We start from the raw sequence: 20,518 nt of genomic DNA on the forward strand, positions 1-20,518 counted from the left end.
TGGGGGGGGTGTTAAATCTCTGTGTTCAAAACGAAAGAATAAAGCACGCCCGGAAAATTTTCTGGGTGGCTGCCTCCCGTTGCCTCCCCTTGGCACCATCACTGCCCACTATCTGCTTATCCAACAAGCTGAACGCTGATGAGGGCCTGTAGTTGTCCTTTTTGCCATCTTGCCCAAAGGATGTGCCATCTTGTGCCTGATATGAGCTCCCCCCCCTCCTTCGGGTACAGTGATGCAATTGAGAAATGCAGCACACTTTGATGACTAGGTCTTTGTTGAGCTTGTCTCATCACAGCTCACCTGCACATTCCCATATGAAGCATTCCTACATGTCAGGAGAAATTAGTAATAATAACAGTAGTGCCAACTGTTGTTGTGGCAATAATAATTATACAATAGGCAGAAGTTGTAATGTCATGAAAGGGTCCTAAAACACCTCTTATTCTTTCTGCTTCAGGTATCCTTGCTCATGATGTCGAGATTCATGACAGTTGAAGAAAAAAAGAGTGTACTGTCATCTTGCACGCATGCTTGCATCCACGCAGGAAATACTCAGTCACAAGGTGTCGCTGATGCCTGAGTCGGACTCATACACCATGGAAGGCAGCGGCAGTGGTGACTGGCGAAGCGAGGGCACCACCGATGATGAGGACCTGGATGACAGTGGCTCTGGCAGTGGGGAAGGTATGTGCTCACCGTTGAAGAATTATTGCCATTCACTGTTTGTGGACAAACTCAAGTTGGCCTGTTTCAGTGCATTACATTCCAAGAAGGAGGAGCTTTAATAATAGAGCTTTTGTAAGCCAGAAAAGGTAAAAAAAAATAAAATACAGGTACAGTAAAACCTCATTAAACTGTAGTTGGCCAGAGCTTGGGAAAAGTGCATACTAGCGGTAATATATCTTAACTAAAATGACATAAGATCGCCCACTTACCTGTCAGAAAACAAAACCAAAGATTGATATGAAGAAAGCGGAAAAAAACAGACGCAGTCTTTATTTACTTAGCACTACAAAGGTCTGTTATTTTCGTTTGTTGCTAGGGCAGCCCTGCAGCAGCAAGAATGGCTTCAAACTCGTTTGAGCCACAAGCCAGCTTTTCCGTCAGTCCGCTTTTCTCAGCAAACACCCACATAACAATTACGGCACGTGCAGCTTCTGCCTCTGTCGGGCCCAAATCACCCGTGCGATCACTTCTGTATCGTTGTTCTCAACACTGCCAGTAAGCGACATTTAGCCACAACTGAGTCGATGATGGCTTCAACAGACATGTTATGTCCCTGAAGTCAGTGAAGGACATGCCTTCTGTGGTGCCCTGCTGCTCCAGCACTTCAGCAAGCAGGCTGTTACAAGCCTGTTCCATGGTTTCGCTCGCACCCACTGCGCCACCCGCATACACTGTGAAGCCGGTGCACTTGAAACAGTTCTGCACAGTCACAGATTCAGCTTGCCACGGTGAATTGCGCTCAGCAGACTGATGGAGAAAACCTCTTCACACTGAAGTGCTAGGATTCCGCACAGCAGATTTTTCCTGTGCAGCTGTTTTACAGTTTGAGTGACACCTTGGTCTAAGGGCTGGGCAATTGCTGTGTGTTTGGCAGGAGATATGCCAGCTATGCAGCCTTGGGTTATCCAACGTGATCTGCACCAATGCATTGTTGAGGACGACAGTGTTTGTTTCCTTTGCTGCAAAACAGCTGTCAATGAGGCGGATGTGCTCTTCAAAGGGCTGCCTGATCATCCACTCTTTCGTGTTTTTTCTGTACACGACTCTTGATGGAAATTGGGCACCTTTAAAATATCTCGGCTTGGCCCAACTTCCCAATCACGGAAAGTGGCAGTTTTTCGGTTCCCAAGAGGTTGACTCCAAATGCAACCGAAATTCTGTCCTTTGCATTCTGGCCGCCGGTGCATGATTGCCTTTTGAACGCAAGCCTTCTAGTCGGCACCAGCTTGGAAAACAGAGTGGTCTCGTCCATGTTAACAGTATAGTCAGTCGTGTAGTCCGTTAAAATTTGCCTCAGCTGGCCAATCTACCCATCTTCTACACCATTGACGACAGCTGCAGCACTATCTCTGACAATGGCCCTTCTGTTGATGCCATGACTCTCCTTAAACCCCATACATAAAGTAGTCTTGATTCAGCTGCGAGGTGAAAACCAGGGCCTTCTCAACAAGGAGGCTAACAGGTAAGTTTTACAATTGTACTGCTTTTAGGCACCACACCAACGACTCCTCCACATCTGGAAAAGCCGAACCTCTTACCTGGCATCTGTTTGCAGTTGCAGCAGCACTGCCAGGCACCTTTTCCTTGATGTTCCAAATATCTCTCATAGCTTTTAGCAGTAGATCTCTCTCCCTTGCCAGCACCAATTTCTTCGTGCCACATTCGACAACACGAATGATTGCCAACTTTTCTGCTATGCTGAGAGCCCAGTGCTTGTCCCAGTTTCAGCATAATGTGTATTTTCAACTCGCAACACATTCTGCGGAAGGGCTACTGCATGGTCAGTTCTTGTTCTTGCAAAGAGAGCATGCCGCTAGTCATCGACATCATGGCTCCACTTCACTGCGCTTAGCTACAGTTTGCCATTGGTCGTTTGGCTTGCCATCATTGCGTTACTATAGTCTGCTGGGCTGCCGTTAGGGACAACACTACCACTGTGATTACGTCACGTGCAAGCTCAACAAAAAATGAAAACAGTACATGTTAATTGCTACGTACGCGACGAGCTGGTTTAGTTTATGCCGATACAAAATGCATTGTATTCAGTGGATGATGAATCAAGAATTTGATTTTACTGCTCTCAAAACAAAACTACTGTTTAAGCAGGTACATTTTAACAAGGTTTTACTGCGTCATTACCACTAGCCATTTTTGCATGCCAACTGTTGGCATCTAAGATCTGTTCTTGGTTCTGAATCGCCGAGGCTGCTCTGCTATGCACTTGCAACTGGTGGTCACAGAGTCCTTTTTGGCCTTGACGTCATAAGTTTGAGCTGAGTGGCAGGGGAAAGAAAGTTCCATTTTTAAATCAAATTTTCTCAGCGGCTAGTGCATCTTGTGCTGCCAGACAAACATTTTCACAGCCAGATGGAGCCACAGGACCAATTTTCACAAGGAACAAAAGTTGGTTGGAGTTGTTGTCTACGTCAGCTTTAAATTGTGCATAATTATTATTCAGTGACATCCAGGGAAAGTGAGACCTCCCACACCTTGTCATTTTTCAGCAATCATATTTTCAGAACACGTATGCTAATCTTGAGAATGGCATTTATCGGTCCCACTGACCTGTGCCTGCATTTTTTTCATGTGCTTCCTGAAAGTTTTGGACAGCTGTTGGCAGTAAAATTCAAACTAAATTTAGTAATTCTATTTAGTTGCTGGGCTAGCCAAGATTTCTTCAATTGGACCCAGACTCTTTGCATTTTGCACCACTATCAGTCTAAGGCACATCGCGTATATGTATAGATCGGAGGTAGACGTTTCAGTGTGAGGGCGCATGCGCGCAATGGACTTATTTTAGTGTTTTGGCATTACATGCGCTTTTCAAATAACAGAGCTCTATCGATGAACCCACCTGGCTCTATAGCACTCACAATAAATTAAAGGTCACAACTTTCATTTAGATAACTTTGCCAAGCAACAGTCTACCAGTAGCCCTAATTAAAGGGGTCATGAGACCATTTTTCAGACTCGAGTTATTTATTGCATTTTGTTCACCATGCATCTCGGAACAACTGGGCAAAATATGAGCTCAGTTGGTGCAGCGAATAATTTGTCATTGAATTTTTAAAAATTCTCCTGGGCCGTGCGGCAGTCAGGCAATGCTGGCACACTCGCGATCCCTGATGACATCAACCGGTGGTCATGGGCTTTCTCGTGACAACGACTCAACTGAGCATAGGGGAGTGAGCTGTTCATTGTTCGAGCTAGGGGTGTGGAGGGGTGAAGAGGGGTATGCACTACAGGGGGACAAAGGCCTGTGTCTGTCCCTTTTCTGTCTAGCTACTGCTTGATTTCAAAGCCTTCACCACTATTTGTCACGGCCAGACTCGAGTAGGCGTGCGCTCTGCTCCACACCGACCGTGCGCGCGTCAGTTTTGCAGCAGACGATAGCACTGTCGGTTTATGATGTTTGCTCAGGCTGCTTCATTATGGCCGTGACTGCCAGGGCTTGGAGCCGTTAACTTCTAGTTGCAATTTCCAGCTCAAATGTGTGCATAGAGCTCTACATCTTGTTTTAAAAGTATGGAGAACAACCTCATGGCTAGTACTTGCAATGTAAAACCACGATTTGTTGGTAGACCATGTCATGGCCCCTTTAAGGCACACTTCCAGGAGAGTATATAAGCACATAAGTGAAGGTGGCCTGTTGGAATCAGGTGTGTGAAGAGATGGGAGCAGTGCTTGTGTTCTGCATATGCATGCTCTTAAAAGATAACAAGAGTAAGGTGTTGAGTTAGTTGCTACTGCATACCTAGAACAACAGCACTGGGAACAAGACGACAGACAAAAGTAAGGACAGGGAGCTCATGTGTCTGTCCTTACTTTCGTCTGTCGCCTTATTCCCAGCGGTGTTGTTTTGTTCTAGGTATCTTAAGAGATGTTATGATGTAAAATGGCATAGTGATGTCTAGTGTATGATTCTATATTTGAAAAGGAATCCAAATGGACTGAAAATGTAGACTAATTATTCGTGCATGAAAGAACCCTGTGTGTGCGCCTTCTGTCTGCATCCGTGTCTTTTGCACTGTTTTAAGAAGCGTGAACCACCAACTAGCCTGCACGTGTACTCTTTAAAGGTTCTTTGCAAATCTGAGTGCTTTTTGAGTTCCTAAAACCATAAACACTCAACTGTGTGAAGTGTGATTTTATTTTTTGATATTACATACATTCAATCACATTTCTTTCACACCTTGAGTGTTTAGGCCTCACGTAGGCTGCTTGTGTCTCCACTATGCGTGAAATCTACAAGCATCTTGCATACGTCCAGCTGAAATATATTAAGTACATATCACACCTCGGAATGGACAATAATTTTAGTGTTGTGAAAGATTCTTGGTAGACGAGACTAATATAGATGTCTGCTCGAAGTGTCAAACGTCCAGTGTAAATATCTCATGGACAGCCATGTAACATTTTATGGTTTGCTGGGTTGTTTTGCATTCTTCATTGCAAAAAACACCAGTGCCATAGACCTCAATGAGAGCAGAGGAAGAGGTGAGCCATCCCATTTATTAAGTTTGCTGAACATGGGAAGACAAGATGAGCCACATTTTTTTCTACCAGTTTTGTCCTATGTTGTGCTAACTTAATATGTAGAAATGCATCAATTAGCACAGCAACAAGTTTTACTCGAAGCATCCCTAACTTTTTACACTTTCTTTGTGCTGCAGGAGAGAGTCACACCCCCTCAACACCTCCACACCATGGAACTACTACAACGCCAAAACCCAAGACAGCCGGATCGTCAACACAACAAGTGGCAATGCTGGCGCTCATCATGGCCGTGGCATGCTCCCTCCTATCGACAATTGCAACCTGAGCAAGAAGACGGCAGCTCTGCCTCCTGTGACTGGGGGACTCGAGTGTGCCGCAGCATCTTCTTTGTGGCATTGTGATAGAACTGGGCGCGGAACAGCATGGTGTTGGCTGCATTAGTATCTTTAAAGGTGTGTGTGCGTGTGCGTGCGTGGGGACGGCTGAACTCAACAAGGATTGCAGGGTTACGGTCAAATGATGCTGCCATGTGTCGTGTCGCCGGATTCTTCTTAGTGGTGCGCTAATGGCCCACAGAACAGCATTGCGTTCCGAGTGACTTCGTCATTGCAGCCGTACCGCTCTGGATGAGGTGGGCAAGTGTCTCGTGCCCTTCTCTGCGCACGTGCACTGAACCACGGAGGCCCATCTATCTTTCTTCTCGTCACCTTGCCGCACCCTGCTGATGTGTCGTCGTCATCGTGGGGCTCTCCAGCAATGCGTGGACTCGTGTCACTGAGCTCGCACTGCGGCTGTGCCCCCCAAGTAGTCATTTTGTGCAACTGTCGCCATTTTTCTGTGGCCTTAAACGAGCTGGTTTGTAAGCTTGCAAGCAGTTCTGGTGCAACAGCAGGGTGTTGTTGTATGAGACACCAGATACTGCCCTTTTTGTGTGCTGCTTTCTTTGTGTGTGTGTTTCTTCGTTTCTTCATCAGCAGAATATTGATTGATTGAAGGTTTCTCTGAAATGACTCTAGCTGCCTGCACATGCTCTAGCATGTCACGTAAACCATGTGCATCGTATGATGTTCTGTTGTGCTTCCACAGAGCCCCTCTCTCTTTCCACTGGGCAGAAACCCTCCACGGGCCCTTGCATCCACAAATGGTGGTGTGCCATCCCTGTGCCATAGTGAGCGGTATGTTGGCTGAAACACACAAGAGACCTTCTTCCTGCTGCTGCCAGTTTAGATCTGTGGCAATGGCTCACTTAGGGTTCAACACCAGACACACGCAGCTTGTTTAAACAGGCTACATGCATTGCTCACATTCTTGTGCACTGCTGTAAATTTGAGGTGCGGGAACTTAGCCTGTTGTCCTCTTGCAAAAGGAGCACTACATGTAGTGTGTGCATGCCAGCTCTGCAGCCGGTAGCTACCTGCGAAGTGCCACCTTCTTTTTTTTGCCTACTTCTCTTTTGAATTTGCCTACGGTCAAAATGCCACAGTTTGCGCACCACACGCAGCTGCAAAAAAGGGAGCAGAGAACACACTTAAGTTCCAGACATATCTGATCTTTGTTGCCCTGCATTGCCACTGGTTTGCAGCCTTCTGAGAAGCTGCGGCGCCTCTTTTGGACATTCTTATTGTGAACTGTCAAGGATTAAAAGAACACCCAGACAGACATTCTGTATCACGTATGTGTTTTCCAATCCTGTCACCAGCAAAGTTGCTGCATATAGAGTTGGCTTCTGCTTTTACATCCTTGACATCGTCTCTACACAGCAGGACTCACTTGTGCCACCCAGTAAAGCAAACCTGTCGCTCTCCATTCTCTCATGCTCAAGCCGAGATCATGTTCCACATTGACTGCTGCACAGCAGTGTAGCCCGGCCATTGCAGGTAGGGAGAAGGGAAGGGAAGTGTCATCGAGACTCCTCATGCAATTGCTTGTACCTGAGAACCATGGAACGGGGATTGGCGACGCCTGTTTGTTTGGGCTGTGCAGATGAGCTGGTCAAATGTTTTGTTGTGAGGGCAGTGCAGGATTGTTCATTGCAGCTCACTGCTTTGCTTGTCCTCCACGTGCTGAAGAAAGCGTACAAAGGAAATATTTTTATAGCCTGAGCAGATAGAGCTGAGGATTATGAACTGTAATTCAGGTTAGCTACCAGCAGGCATATGTTGAAGGTTCGGTAGTCACCACGTGAGAGTGCTATAATTCTAGTGCTGTAATAATTTGCACTGGTCAGAGTGTCTCGTTAATATATTTAACAAGGGAAGGCAGCGGTTGATTGCTGGATTCACTTATGTTTGCTCGCTTGCAGTCTCTGGTGGAGACAACGACAAAGCCATTTTTTTTGTGCCAATGCCCGATAGAGGCATGCTGCGTGGAAAAAGCAACACGCCATATTTTGCTTCTCCATCTGAACAAACTCAAGCAGCATAGATAGTGTTGTGCATGCTTGATGGGGGAAAACCATAGTCCTTTATTTTTCTTTATTGACTTGTGGTCCAAGCCTTTTGCTCCATTTTTTCCTCCTTCGTAATGCATGCTGTTTGTTTGAGTACAAGGTGTGGCCACTATGTTTCGCGCTGCTAAAGAAGTGGCAGGCAGGAAATGCTGCCAGATATGTATCATAACATAAGAAAGGCACTGTGCTGCATATTCATATGCAAAAGGAATGGCCTTTTTACTCCGTGTAAGTGCCAAAATCAATGCAGAAGTGCTCTAGGAGAAGCATCACATGTATTGTTTAGTTATAGGATCATGAGTGGCACTCAGTTCATAAGGCAATGAGGCAGGACTTGGAAAAGAAATTTTTGATTGAAAGAAAGAGGCTTAAACTTACATTCAGAAAAACAGTGTATTCTTTTCTTGTGTGTGAATGTGGTCAGTGCAACCAGTTCATGTGTACAGTTGTCTTCTGTGCAGGTGACATGCTCGTTGCAAACTCTATTGGCAGTTGCACGGAACAGCGCTCTATGTGTGTTTTCATGTCCGTTGCCCTTTCTTCCCTGGCGTGTCTGTATCTGCTGTATTTGGTGAAGTATTTATGGATGTTATGCTCGAAGAGAAGTCAAAAGGTACTACTACGTGCGTACCTTTGATATATATATATATATATGTATGCCAATATACAATGCTGCACTTGAAAGGACCTTTTCCTTTAGCAAGACAGCAGCTCAATTCATGAAGCAATGTGCAGAGATTTCCTACCTGTGAGATGGGGTGGAATCTTGCACAGCAGTTTAATTCTTGCAAGTAGTGACGTAGAGAAACCAGCACTACGGCCAGTGTTGTTTTGTTGGATACTGTCTTCCCAAAGGTGCATCTCATCCAGTCAAGCAGTTTGGATTCAACATTTAGCTACCACAGAACATTTTCAATTTGAGAAAAGTGCTCCTGTTGTGACTGATAAAAGTTTGAGGGTTCTCATGGCATCTGCCCTGCCACCTGTCAGCAGAGCTGGAATGAAGTCAAAGTTGGTTATTATGAAGGCTGTGTAGCTTATGGCAGTCATATGACAGTGAGTGCATGGCATGTTTTGTTTCGTTTATCACGGGGCCATTGCTCAACAGATCACTTTCACTACTGGTTTATAGTTCAGAATTATAGCAGCATTTATCGTACTGAGAGGGAATCTACAAACTGTGACTCTTGACATGTGTATGTGAGCTTATGCAATGCTCCAAAGCATTTGCATCTTTTTTAATATGTTTAAAAGTCCCTTTTAAGAACTGCGCTTATGATACAGGTGTGCTTATAATTTGCAAACACAGTTATATTTCATGAAATGCTGCGTGCATGAGGATATTTACCAGTGCACTGCAGGACAGTTGTCTCTGGTCTGCATTGTCTTTTGAGTTAGGCCTTAAGACAGCTTCTCTATTATAAGTGCGCATATCACCCTGGTTACTTCGGTTCACAAAGGTGCTGTAAAATTGAATGGCAGCAATCATTTTCAGTGATAAATAGCTTAGAGGACACGGAAAAATATGGAAACTTTACAGAGGTTACAAGAAATTGGACATTCTGCACGCATGAATTCTTTCAGTGCACTGCAAGTGGGATCTTTTAACAACTTGGTCTTTGCCACCTGTTTCAGCTGCATAGCCTGCGAACAACTTCTTCCAAGCCGCATACTACAGTCTGCGTTCAGTCACCTGGCATCTGTTTTTGTTTTCCCTGCTTATAGCTGTGGGTGGGAGATTGAACATGGTTATATTTTGTATATTCAGATGTTATTTATGTTGTTTTCTGGCATTTATTCTGCGCCTCATGGTGATCCCTGTTGGGGGGCTGAAATGTTCATTTGTTACTAGTGACGCAACGAACCTTGAATAGGCTTGTGGCACATCTCAGAAATAAGTTCTGCCGGTGGCTAGATTAAAAATGCCTTTACTGTTTATGCTTGTTTCATGGATACTTCAAAACATAGCTGACACTCGGAAAGTCTAGGAGGCTTAATGCAAGGTGCCTGTGTATGGTGCAATGTTAGCGCACGTTAAAGAATCTCTGGTGGTCTAAATTATCCCAAGCTCTTCGTTAAAGTGTCCCTTATAGCCCACGTTGCTTTGGGGCATTAAATTCCACATACCATACCATACCGTCTTTGTCATAGCTGCGGCTTAATTTGGTGCTGATCTATTATGTGTATCTAAAGCCTATAACTTCTTTGTTTCTGTCTCTTTCAGCCCTTAATGTTATGTGGTTTGAGCTTTTCCAGGACCTTCTCAGAAATTATGAGGCAGTCTGCATCTAGGACTGTTTGACGAAATGTTTTTAAACCGATTTTCTCATGTGACTGAGACGATGTTTTTAAAAAGCACCTGTATTGTGAATATATGTCAAGTTAAAGCAGCTTAAAATAAGAGTTTTTTGGTTGTTACTGTTTACTCTGGACACTGAAAGCATACTTGAGGTGCTTTCAGCCTTCAGAACTTGAAAACAATAAGGATCAGTGCCAAATAAATGGTTAGATATTGAAACCTCCAGCTTATTATGTAGTTGAAGAATTGAAGAGTTGACTCAAGTTTGTAAGAAAAATTGGGTGCTGGTTGCATCACTAGTTGCAATGCAAAATAATCTTGTTTGTTTGATGTGTACAGTGCTTGAGTAAATGGATGACTGGAATGTTGTACAGTGTTGAAGGAAGGCTGTTGTTTGTGTCATGTTTTGCCAAGGTGAATTGGTTGCTCTGCATTTTTGGCCATGCAGCAGTTGTCAGCATTGGCAACAGTAATACAGTTAGCCGCAATATCCAAAACACAGAACTGTGGTGCAGTTCACTGTGATACTCAGTTACAAAACTGTCATTGCATGCAGTGAATCTTTAACCTCTACTTCAGTACTATTAATAGTGACAGAGCATTAGTAAAAAGAATATGCAAGGACAGTTTATTTTTTATTGGTACTGGCTAGACAGTTGCACACTTGGCTCAAGAGGATGGAGTTCAGGGCTAGCTGTGATACGAAGCATACAAATAAACACTCTGAACTTCAGTCATTCCAAGAAATTTTAATATCACTGCATTTGCAAAGAGAACTCCCAAAGTCATACTTATCAAATTTTAACAGAATAAAGCAAAGCAACTTCTCAGGGTAGAGTGACATTTCGTGTGAATAAATCAGTGGACTGCAACTTTTTGCATTTAAGATTTTTTGCGCTTTGAAAAAAATTATGACTAGCCCTCAACTTAAAATGTAGTGTTTTAACTATAGTTATGGTTCAAGAATATTAACAGACAGTTTGGGTGTATAATTGGTTGTGCCTCAAACTAAATACCATACTGCATGTAGTATTGTTGGCTTGTATAAACACAATGGACAGTGACAATCACAGAATTTTGGTGCTGGTTTCGTTTAGTCTAAAGGTAGTGAAATAGTTGGTAAAATATTGTGATGAGCACATTCGTGCCAAGAGCTTTTATTAAATGCGTGCACTAGTGTGTTGATAGATCCATCTTTTACATTACTGTCGTTCGGTGACAAGTTCTGCATGGCATGCAGGTAAAGCATGTATGGTGCCAAAGACCGAAAGTGTGGCAGCATTGTTCATGTACTCCAAGCAGTCCTTTGAAATTCTTTATAATGCACAAGGGAGGCATTATGCAAGGCTGGGAATAGAGTTTGTAGTCTGTATTGTCATTCGGTCATGTCACGTGAGCAAATTATTAAGAATACAGCCTTAATCACACCGAGCTTACCGAGTGTCAGTAGGAATAACGTGTATGATTGTCAGTTCCAGCAAAATTGCACAACTTTTGTCACCACAATTTTGAAATAGTGCATCAAAATAGCTGTGCATTGCATATTATGTCCATCAGAACTTTTCATTGCGTGCTTTGAACTGTCTGCACTTCAGTGCAACAATTTTTTTAGTTATCAATTTACCAATGCCGAAGATATGTGAAGTGAGGAGTGGGGATTTCTGCGCAGGTCATTATCAGAGCCAGCACAGACAATCTTGGGCATTCATTGCACTGACCAAGAACACACGTAACTGTGCTGCTCAGTGCTATGGCACATGCATTGCAGGAAGAATCCGAAAAAAAAAGAACGAAGTTTCGAAGCTGTTGAAGCATTAGTGAGAAAGCTTTTCTGTGAGTTGGAGAGTGTTAGGCTTGAAGAGTTTTAATTGCATCGATTGCATCTTTGTTTTTGTTGCTTTCTGCCTGTGTTGCAATTGTAGTCTGCTTGTAAAGATTCTTTTTGTGTGTGTGGATGTGTACAGGTATTTAAATGAGACTTTGGCTCCTGTTAGCACCGTGGTTGCCTATTGACCAGAGTAAAAGTACAGTATGAAATTCTATGCAGCTACAATTATATCATCAGGTGCTGACTTTGTTGAGATGGCTGAAACTATTAAAGCAACTAGATTTCCTATATTGTAAGGACTTGCCCAGCACAAGACAGCTGGTTCTATCGTCATCGCTCAGTTATTTTCTATAGGGGAAGCCATGTAGATAAAAGAAGGTTCTAGTGAGTATACTGCTAACGGTTTTGTCTTTGGGTAGAATTAAGACTTTCTGTCTTTCCTTCCTCCCTTTTCACATGGTGTGCATGTCTGCACTTTGGTGTTGTGTTGCAAGAAAAATTCAGTTATCATTTGTGTTGTAATATATTTGCTTACCGATAATTCTAAGCGCTGTTAAAGGATGCGGCAACAACAAAACCTTTGGTGAAGTCTCCAAGCATCCTTTCGATTGCATTGCTGGCAATATATTGGATGAACGCTGTTTCTTTTGTTGCTTTTGTGGCTTACTGGTTATGTGAGATTATATTTGTGTGCTGTGCACCATGTGAATGCAATGTGTTGTTGATTAGTGGGAGACTTTTGAAAGATCTCTCCAGCAGAACCTGTTGTACATGTTGTGCACTCCATGGTAACGTTGTTAAAATATGTGGCGAACACAAGTCCCCCAAACTGTTTTAGGATATTCCTTGCCTGCTTAGTGCTAGTATTTAATCTGCCACTGGACGCTTTGCATCCAAATGTTTGCGCATTGTCTTATGTTTATGCTGTACTTTTCTTGAATTCCACCATAATGAAATGGCAGTGTCAGTTGGAATTGATGATGTGGCAGCAAAAGAAATGAATTTACAAAAAACCTTGCCGCTCTTGTTTTTTGCTTATCTTTTGTGCCCCTCTGTGGGACACATTGTGGGATGCACTGCTGGAAAAAAAACATACATGAAGTCACTAAAGCTTCTCCCTCCTGACAACACAACTATGCATGTGTGAGGATGCTGCGGACATCCGAAACCGACTCTGAGTAGCTCTTACCTGTTTCCATCTTCTGGCTTTGGGTACTGCTCAAGATGTCTTGAGGTATGTTCAAGAGGGCTTTTTCGGAGTACTATCAAGACGCGAAAAGACCATTCCACATGCAGAACTTACCAAACAACTATCAAAGATTCTGCGAGCTTTGCTTCAGGCCTCTGGCAGAGTAACAAGCGACTGTGGGATGGCATACTCAAGGGCCGCCTTGTGACTGATTGACGATCCCCAACAGATTTAGGTGTGTTATAGCGAGTGCTGTCGTGGATCTAGACCAGGAGATCGTGTGAGCTGGAGGGGATAGGCTCAATCTACCCCTGTTCATGGTTATTGAATCACGCGGCCCTTTGACATCGAGATCATGTGATCACGCGCTGCACTTGTGCTTATCCTGTGCATAAGTGCACATGTTAGGACTTCGCAAGAACGACGAACGTCTATTGTATCTAGTGCTAGCTGAAATATATTGCCCACTATTGGTAACGTCAACAAGGATTATAGAGCCGCACCTCTCTTGGTTATGCTGGATTCAGATGGCTGACCACTCGGGACTGGTTAGTTGGTTTTCGTAATTTGAATGCATTTTTTTAGCGCAAGACACGTATAAAATGTAGAGGTAACCACATCGAATGTGGCTGTGCCTAGTAAGCAATTAATAATTTAAATTTTTGTTTCCTCGCTTTGTTTTCGGTTCCAGCTGCTGAACAGTGGCTGTGAAGTACGAATGAGGTCACTAGAGGGATACAAGAACTGCAGTATATATAGTTGCTTCATCAGTTTCATAGTTTCAAAATTAGTTGTAGAGTACTTGTAATTAAGGCTATGGCTATGAATATTGCTGGTGATCTAAATAGATACAGCTTACATGAGAGCTCAAAACTAGAATAACATTTTATTTGGTATTGTTTCTTTAATACTTTGTGCCACTAAGGTACCTTTTATTAAAGTCGACTGAATGCAAAGTATGAAGTTATTTAATGAATATAGAAACAGCTATTAGCCCAACTGGGGCTAAAGTTATGTGATTTGCAAAAATATATAGATTTATTATGGTTTTTCTTCTTTTTCAGTGCAATTAAATAATCATCCATGGTTTCTTTTTGTGTGTAGAGAACTTAGTTTGCTTACGCCTTGCAGTTCCTGAGAAAAAAAGCACACAAACCTCCAAAAATGCTGCTTTTAGAAAAATGCAAATCCTCTGAAAGCTCCCCTTAATAATAATAATAATTGGTTTTTGGGGAAAGGAAATGGCGCAGTATCTGTCTCATATATCGTTGGACACCTGAACCGCGCCGTAAGGGAAGGAACAAAGGAGGGAGTGAAAGAAGAAGGGAAGGAGGAGGTGCCGTAGTGGAGGGCTCCGGAATAATTTCGACCACCTGGGGATCTTTAACGTGCACTGACATCGCACAGCACACGGGCGCCTTAGCGTTTTTCCTCCATAAAAACGCAGCCGCCGCGGTCGGGTTCGAACCCGGGTTCGAACAAGCTCCCCTTTCCCAAAACTCCAAATCCTCACTCCCACGACGAAATAGGATCAGAAAAGAATTTTTCGAGTCGCGAATGCCCAAATGCAATATATTTCCTGAAAGCTGAAAAAAGGCTTTGTCAGAAAGTCGTAATATCTAATGGTATCCTCGAGTGGTCGCTTTGATCCTCTGACCGAGAACGCGCAGATCGGTAGCAAACTGAGAATCTGGGTTGGAGGACGGATACCGCCTAGCCGAATATGCGAGGTGCTCACACTGCAGAGTGGTCATGTGAACGAAGTAGACCCTGAAAGCCTTTTGCCCGGGACCGACCGATAACAATGTTTGGCGCAATTTATTTATTCCACATCATACCTCCCAGGTGAAAATCTTCAACTGGAAACTTAACTGAGAGTAACTGGTTTCAACTGGGAGTAGCTGGTTCCAGTTGGAAGTCAAATGGTTCCAGTTAGAAGTCAAATGATTCCAGCTGGATGCCAACTGGTACCATTTTGGAATTTTTGTCAGAGCTTATCCGTATTCCATCCCAGAACGCTAGATCGCTCACAACGATGAATTTGGTCGGCACTGCAACGTGCCTTTCGATCTTGCGCATGCATAGCATGGTCTTCTTCTTCTGTGGTTGAAGGAAGGATTAAAAGTGAAAAGACACTGGCTTGTCTACTGGAGGGCTAGCCTCCACGCCCACTGCCGGCGTGTCGTAGAAGGAGGAGGGGGAGGAGAAAAAGATTGAAAGGAGAGGGTAGGCGCGCAGCCGCAGTGATCTGTCAGATGACATGTGCTGTCCCCTGAGGCCTATAGGCGGCCAGAGAGGTCGGTGGCCTCCAGGAAGGAGAGGAGGTGCCGGAAGGCCTTGGCAGCATGGTGGCCGCTGGGGAACAGAAGGTGGTCCGCTGAGCTGCAGGGGAGGCCCACGGAGCGGTAGCCCGCCTCCATGATAGTCCTTGCGGGCACAAAGGCAGGGTACCCACACAGGAGATGCTGGGCTGTCTCCTCTGGGTAATTGCAGAGGCTGCACCCAGGGGAGGTGGAGAGACCAATGCGGAAGAGGCGGGAGCCGGTCTTGGCGCAGCCTACCCTGAGCCTCAGGAGGAGGCTGCGCTCTTTGCAGTACGGGCCAACAGATGGGAGAGGGTGTGGAGGATGGCCGTTAGCCACCCTGGGATCTGGGTGATCGAGGAGGAGGTGGCGATCAACTATATGTTCCTTGCCAGGTCCAGTGGGCAGACGTTCCTGGAGAGAGGAGTTCCAGGCGAGTGTGCCGCTTTGGCCAGGGAGTCCGCATCCTCGTTGCCCAGGACTCCGACATGGGCCGGGACCCAGGTCAGACGGATGCGGGTTCCCCTGTTGCACGATGCGTCAAGCTGCCAAGACAGCCTGCGGGCGATGGGCGGGCCCTTGAAGGGCCTCTGGAGGAGTTGGAGGGCTGCCCTGGAGTCAGTATAGATGGCTGCCTCCTTGATCCCAGGGAGTTCGTTAAAGATGTCAGCAGCCAAGTGAATGGCAGCCAGTTCGGCGGTTGTGGACGAGGCCACAAAAAAGTTCGCTTGCTGACACTGCCACTATCATCCAAGAAAACATTCCACTTTCACTGTGCACACGCAGGTTTGCACTGCATGCACCGATAGGCACCTGCATTGCATTTGCACAGCACAGACGAAGCCGCAATTAAGGATGCACCGTCGACAATGTCTACGCGCACCATACAAGGCCCCGCGACTTTTCTATACAGCCGTGCCCCGTTAACACGACGCCCGTTATTATATATGGACGACCCGAATTATGGGCAAAATTTTCTGGGGACCAAACTTTTTCAATGTATTTAATTACGCCCCGTCAATATTGGAAACTCGCCATCCGGACCATGGGCAGGGCGAGAATGCGCGGAGCCCATGGGAGTCCATGTATTTTTCTGCCACTAATATGGACTTTAAAAAAACGGAGCAGTACGGACGCAAGTTAAAGAAAGGAGCGCCGTCCGTGAAACTACACGAGTCCCGATTCGGCCGGAGACCTGAACGTGCCTGCGTGGTTGAAAGGACCAAAGCGGCGTGTCTTTTTTAGAGCGGAGAGGAACGTACAGGAACTAAAGGTCAGTTATTAAACGAGAAAGACCGATTAAAAGGAGGGAACCGGGAGACTTCTGTGCGGAGTAGGAGTGCATAACGAGAGGCCGATCAGCGTTGGGGAAAAGCTGCCGCATGCGGTTGTCACGTGCGGAAATGCGAAAGCTGTGTGCGTTCCGCATAGTTCCGCCATCTGCTGGGTCAGCACCGTACATTGCGAGGAGGGTTTCAGTGGGTGCCACATGATGACTATGACTGCACGCCAAGCAAGGAGGAAATTTGGAAATCGCTTGATTGCGCCATCCGTAACTAACATATATGCTCATAATTTCTCATGTAGGTCTCAGTACAAATCTCAAAGATAAGTTTTTTTAAGAACTGAGCATTCACTTGAAGCATGTTTATTCAGCGTCAAACGCTGCAGTGTGCATTGTCATTGCGGAGTGGCAGCGTCCCCGTCTCGCACGCCGGCGGTCCGGTTTCGGTTCCCATCTGTGCCCCAATTTTATTTTCTTCTTTTTATTCTTGCAGACAGACCACCCTGAACCGAGCCACTGAATGCTTTCGCATTGATAAGTCTGTCAAGGCGTTCTAGGGACTGCCAAAGGAGGGAACAGAAAGAATAGACAGAGGGGAAGAATAAACGCGCCAAAATGGCGAGAAGAACTAAGTTGTCTTTCTGCAACCCACGAGCGCGCCGTACCGAGTGTATTCCGTGAAGCCGTTAACGCTGTTCACTCATTTACAATGCACATTCACAAACTACAGCGACAACAGAAATGAGGCGAGCACGGAATCGGCACCGCGCGTCACGCTCTGGACGCGCTCCCCCCCCCAGTGCCCTTCTCTGGGGCATGTGGCTTTCTTCGCTGCTACGGTGCCAGACTAGCACATTTTGCACCCTCCCTACACCAAGTGACAACACTGACGTCCAAAGGACATCCCTGTGATAGCTTGACAGGATATGCGGATACCCCTGGCAGATCCAGAAATCATCTGGGGACATCCCCTACACATCACTTTCGCCAGGATTTCTGTATCCCACGGAGTCCATGGTATGTCCTTCGGGATCTGTAGGGAACCAGATAGGGACGTGAAGGCCTTGGTTCATTTTGCTCTTCCACGGGTATTTCGAAGTGACAAAATAGCACACTGCAGGGCAAAAATGGACAACAATTCTTATGCGACTGAAACTTTATTGTACATTTCTGTATTGTACATTTTGTACACTTATTGTATTGCAATACGACCAGCGTGTTTAAAAATGTAAAGGCCGGAAAAAATTTGGTACACATCTGAAAATTTTTAATACGCAACCTTTCTCCTACATCACGCAGGTTACAGCGCAAACAGTGAAGACTACGAAGGAAACGCATGACAGCCTACGTCCTGTGCTTTCTTGCCAGTGTGACGACCCCCCATAATGCGCAGGTCCACACGGGACGGAGAGGCAAAGAGACACCGTATGGCTCAGTTTAAACAAACAGATATATTCAATAATTATACATGATTATGATTCAGAGGCTGGGGCGTCCGAGCTTACGTGCCGACGACTTCATGGGGACGATGGAGGGGCTCCGGAGTTGAGCTCGAACGGTTGCTGGCAGAAGCTGCACGCCGTCGGGCTTCGGCGCTGAAGGCCCCCTTGGCGAACGATGTCGTCCTGAGCGTTTTTTCTTCCGTACTCCTTGTCGATTTTCTTATCCCCACACTCCCTAGGGTGAGGACGCCCACGCCGGAGTGGGAGGGGCCTAAGGCTTTCACTTGGGCGCACAAACACACCACCGCACTTATGGTCTCGCCCCCGTCACGTGTTGAGTCCGAGGGGAAGAAGGTTGTCGTCGAGGTAGTGTCGGCTGTGGTAGACGGTCTATGGCCCGCTGACGGTCCCGCGGGTCACCGACCTCCGTTCTCCATCAAATGACACTCGCCACTCAAGGCCGGAACGCGAGGTCACTAAAAGGCCGGGAAAGTGGTCCCTTGTCCTGGGATGTGCTCGGGAGGGTTGATTGATGATGCCCGCCGTCTTGTCACGGGGCCAGGCCCGCCGAAACGAGGCCCTTCGTAGCACACACAAGGAACGTCACACTCGCTCACCCTCCAGAAGAATGTTCTCCGAACATTTGAGTCCATGCAGCTCCCCTTGTCTTTCTGAATCGCCTCGCACAGTGCGTCCGACAAAACACTTTTCGCTGCACTCAACACCACTGCACAACACCATATGCCTCAGCTGTCATAACTGGCGTCTCCAGGGGCAGCACTGATCTTCTTTTACAGATAAACATGAAACTTAGCACCCAAGCCTCTCCTTTCTAGTCCAAACTGGACAAAATAAATTTACCACAGTTACAAAGGAGCTCCCACTTCTAGCACGATCACGGCACAGACAAAAATATAGATAACGAAAGGAAGTAGGGCAGGTTCTTCATGCGCTCCGCATGCTCTCCTGTGAAGGTGTTACTTAATGACAGAAAGGTTTAACTACCAACTCCGCTCTGTTTACGCCATTAGTCCGACTTAGCTTTCCGATTTCGCAGCGGATATCGGCCTTCATGAGTCATACCAAGTAAGTCTGTGACCCTTTGTCTGCTTTGAGACTCGCGAGGGCTCGTGGCAGGAGCCTCTCCTGGCGTTATCTGCGCGGCAACCTCGCGCGCTTCTTCTTCTTCTAGCAATGCATGAGGTAAATCCAGTGGCATTTCGGCCGTCACCTCTGGTGCCTGCCGAACAAATGCAGGAGAGGGCGTTTCTTGCGAACTATCTGGGCGCTCCGCTTCACTTCTGTCCCCATCAAAATCCGCGCTTTCCCTTTCCTCATTTCGTGAATACTGAACCGGTGCCGACTTGAGGCGATTTGCGTGTATCCTTATCAAGCGCCGGTTCACGTCTCGGACTCTGAAGTTTACCGGAGAAAGCTTCTCGACAACCTCGCACGGTCCTCTCCACTTCGTCTGGAACTTACGAGCTAGCCCAATCTGCCTTTGGCAGTTTTCAATGTACACGCTGTCCCCCACATCAAACGGCGCGTCTCTAGCACTGCGATCGTGCACCTCCTTCCTGCGCTTCGCCGCTTTTTTTAAGGCCTCCTTTGCGATGTCCCTCGCCACTTGCAAGCGCGATTCTAGCTCAACCTTATAGTCGTCCAGTGAAGCGTATGGGACACGACGGGGGCCCTCTGGCACTTCACTAGGCTGGTCCGGGTCTCGGCCGTAGAGAAGAAAGAATGGCGATTCGCCCGTGCTCTCGTGTGCTGCGGAATTGTAGGCAAACATTGCATACGGGAGCCACAAGTCCCAGTCCCGCTGGTCGCGCGAAACAAAATGCGACAGGAACCCGGCCACGGTTTGGTTCAGTCGCTCCACCGCGCCGTTGCAAGCCGGATGGTACGATGTTGTCTGCTTCTTAGCGATCTTAAGCAGCTCGCAAACTCTCCTCATTAGCTGCGACACGAAGTTCGTTCCCCGATCTGTCAAGAGTTGCCTCGGGGGTCCATGTCGGAGCACGATCTGTTCGACAAATGCTCTTGCAACCATGTCTGCCTTCTGATCTGGGAGTGCTACCGCTTCCGCGTATTTTGAAAGGTGATCGACAAATACTAAAATGCACCTGTTTCCGGAAGTGGTCGTGGGCAATGGGCCCATTATGTCCATACCTGTCCGCTCGAAGGGAGCAGAAACCTCAGGGAACGGCTGAATTGGAGCTGGTCTTCGTCCCTTGGGTGTTTTTCTTTCGAGACAGGAATGACACTTCGCACAGTAGTCTCTAACATCCTGTCGCATGTCACTCCAAAAGTACAAACGCTCCACACGCCTGCGTGTCTTCGCTACGCCAAAATGACCGGCGCATGGCGCATCGTGAAACGCGCGAAGAACCCTTTCTGTCCACGACCGAGGTATGACGACTCTCTCCCAAGCGGTTTTCTCTGGTCTCCCTTTCCTGGTTGGCCTCGTGCGCCGACACAGGGTGCCGTCTTTGCCAAT

The 20,518-nt window shown here is 46.3% G+C and overlaps 1 protein-coding gene across 1 annotated transcript in view; it reads left to right on the top strand.

Annotated features, from left to right (window-relative positions):
* Window positions 1-12,819, top strand: part of dally (division abnormally delayed protein) — a 116,012-nt gene extending 103,193 nt beyond the window's left edge. The window contains exons 8-9 of the mRNA XM_077657483.1: window positions 546-684; window positions 5,400-12,819. Of these exons, the coding sequence (XP_077513609.1) occupies window positions 546-684; window positions 5,400-5,548 (288 nt within the window). The 3' untranslated portion in view covers window positions 5,549-12,819. The remainder of the gene's footprint in view (window positions 1-545; window positions 685-5,399) is intronic.
* Window positions 12,820-20,518: the final 7,699 nt, after the last annotated feature.

Source organism: Amblyomma americanum, chromosome 3 (genome assembly GCF_052857255.1).
Source record: "Amblyomma americanum isolate KBUSLIRL-KWMA chromosome 3, ASM5285725v1, whole genome shotgun sequence".
Taxonomy (NCBI): Eukaryota; Metazoa; Arthropoda; class Arachnida; order Ixodida; family Ixodidae; genus Amblyomma; species Amblyomma americanum.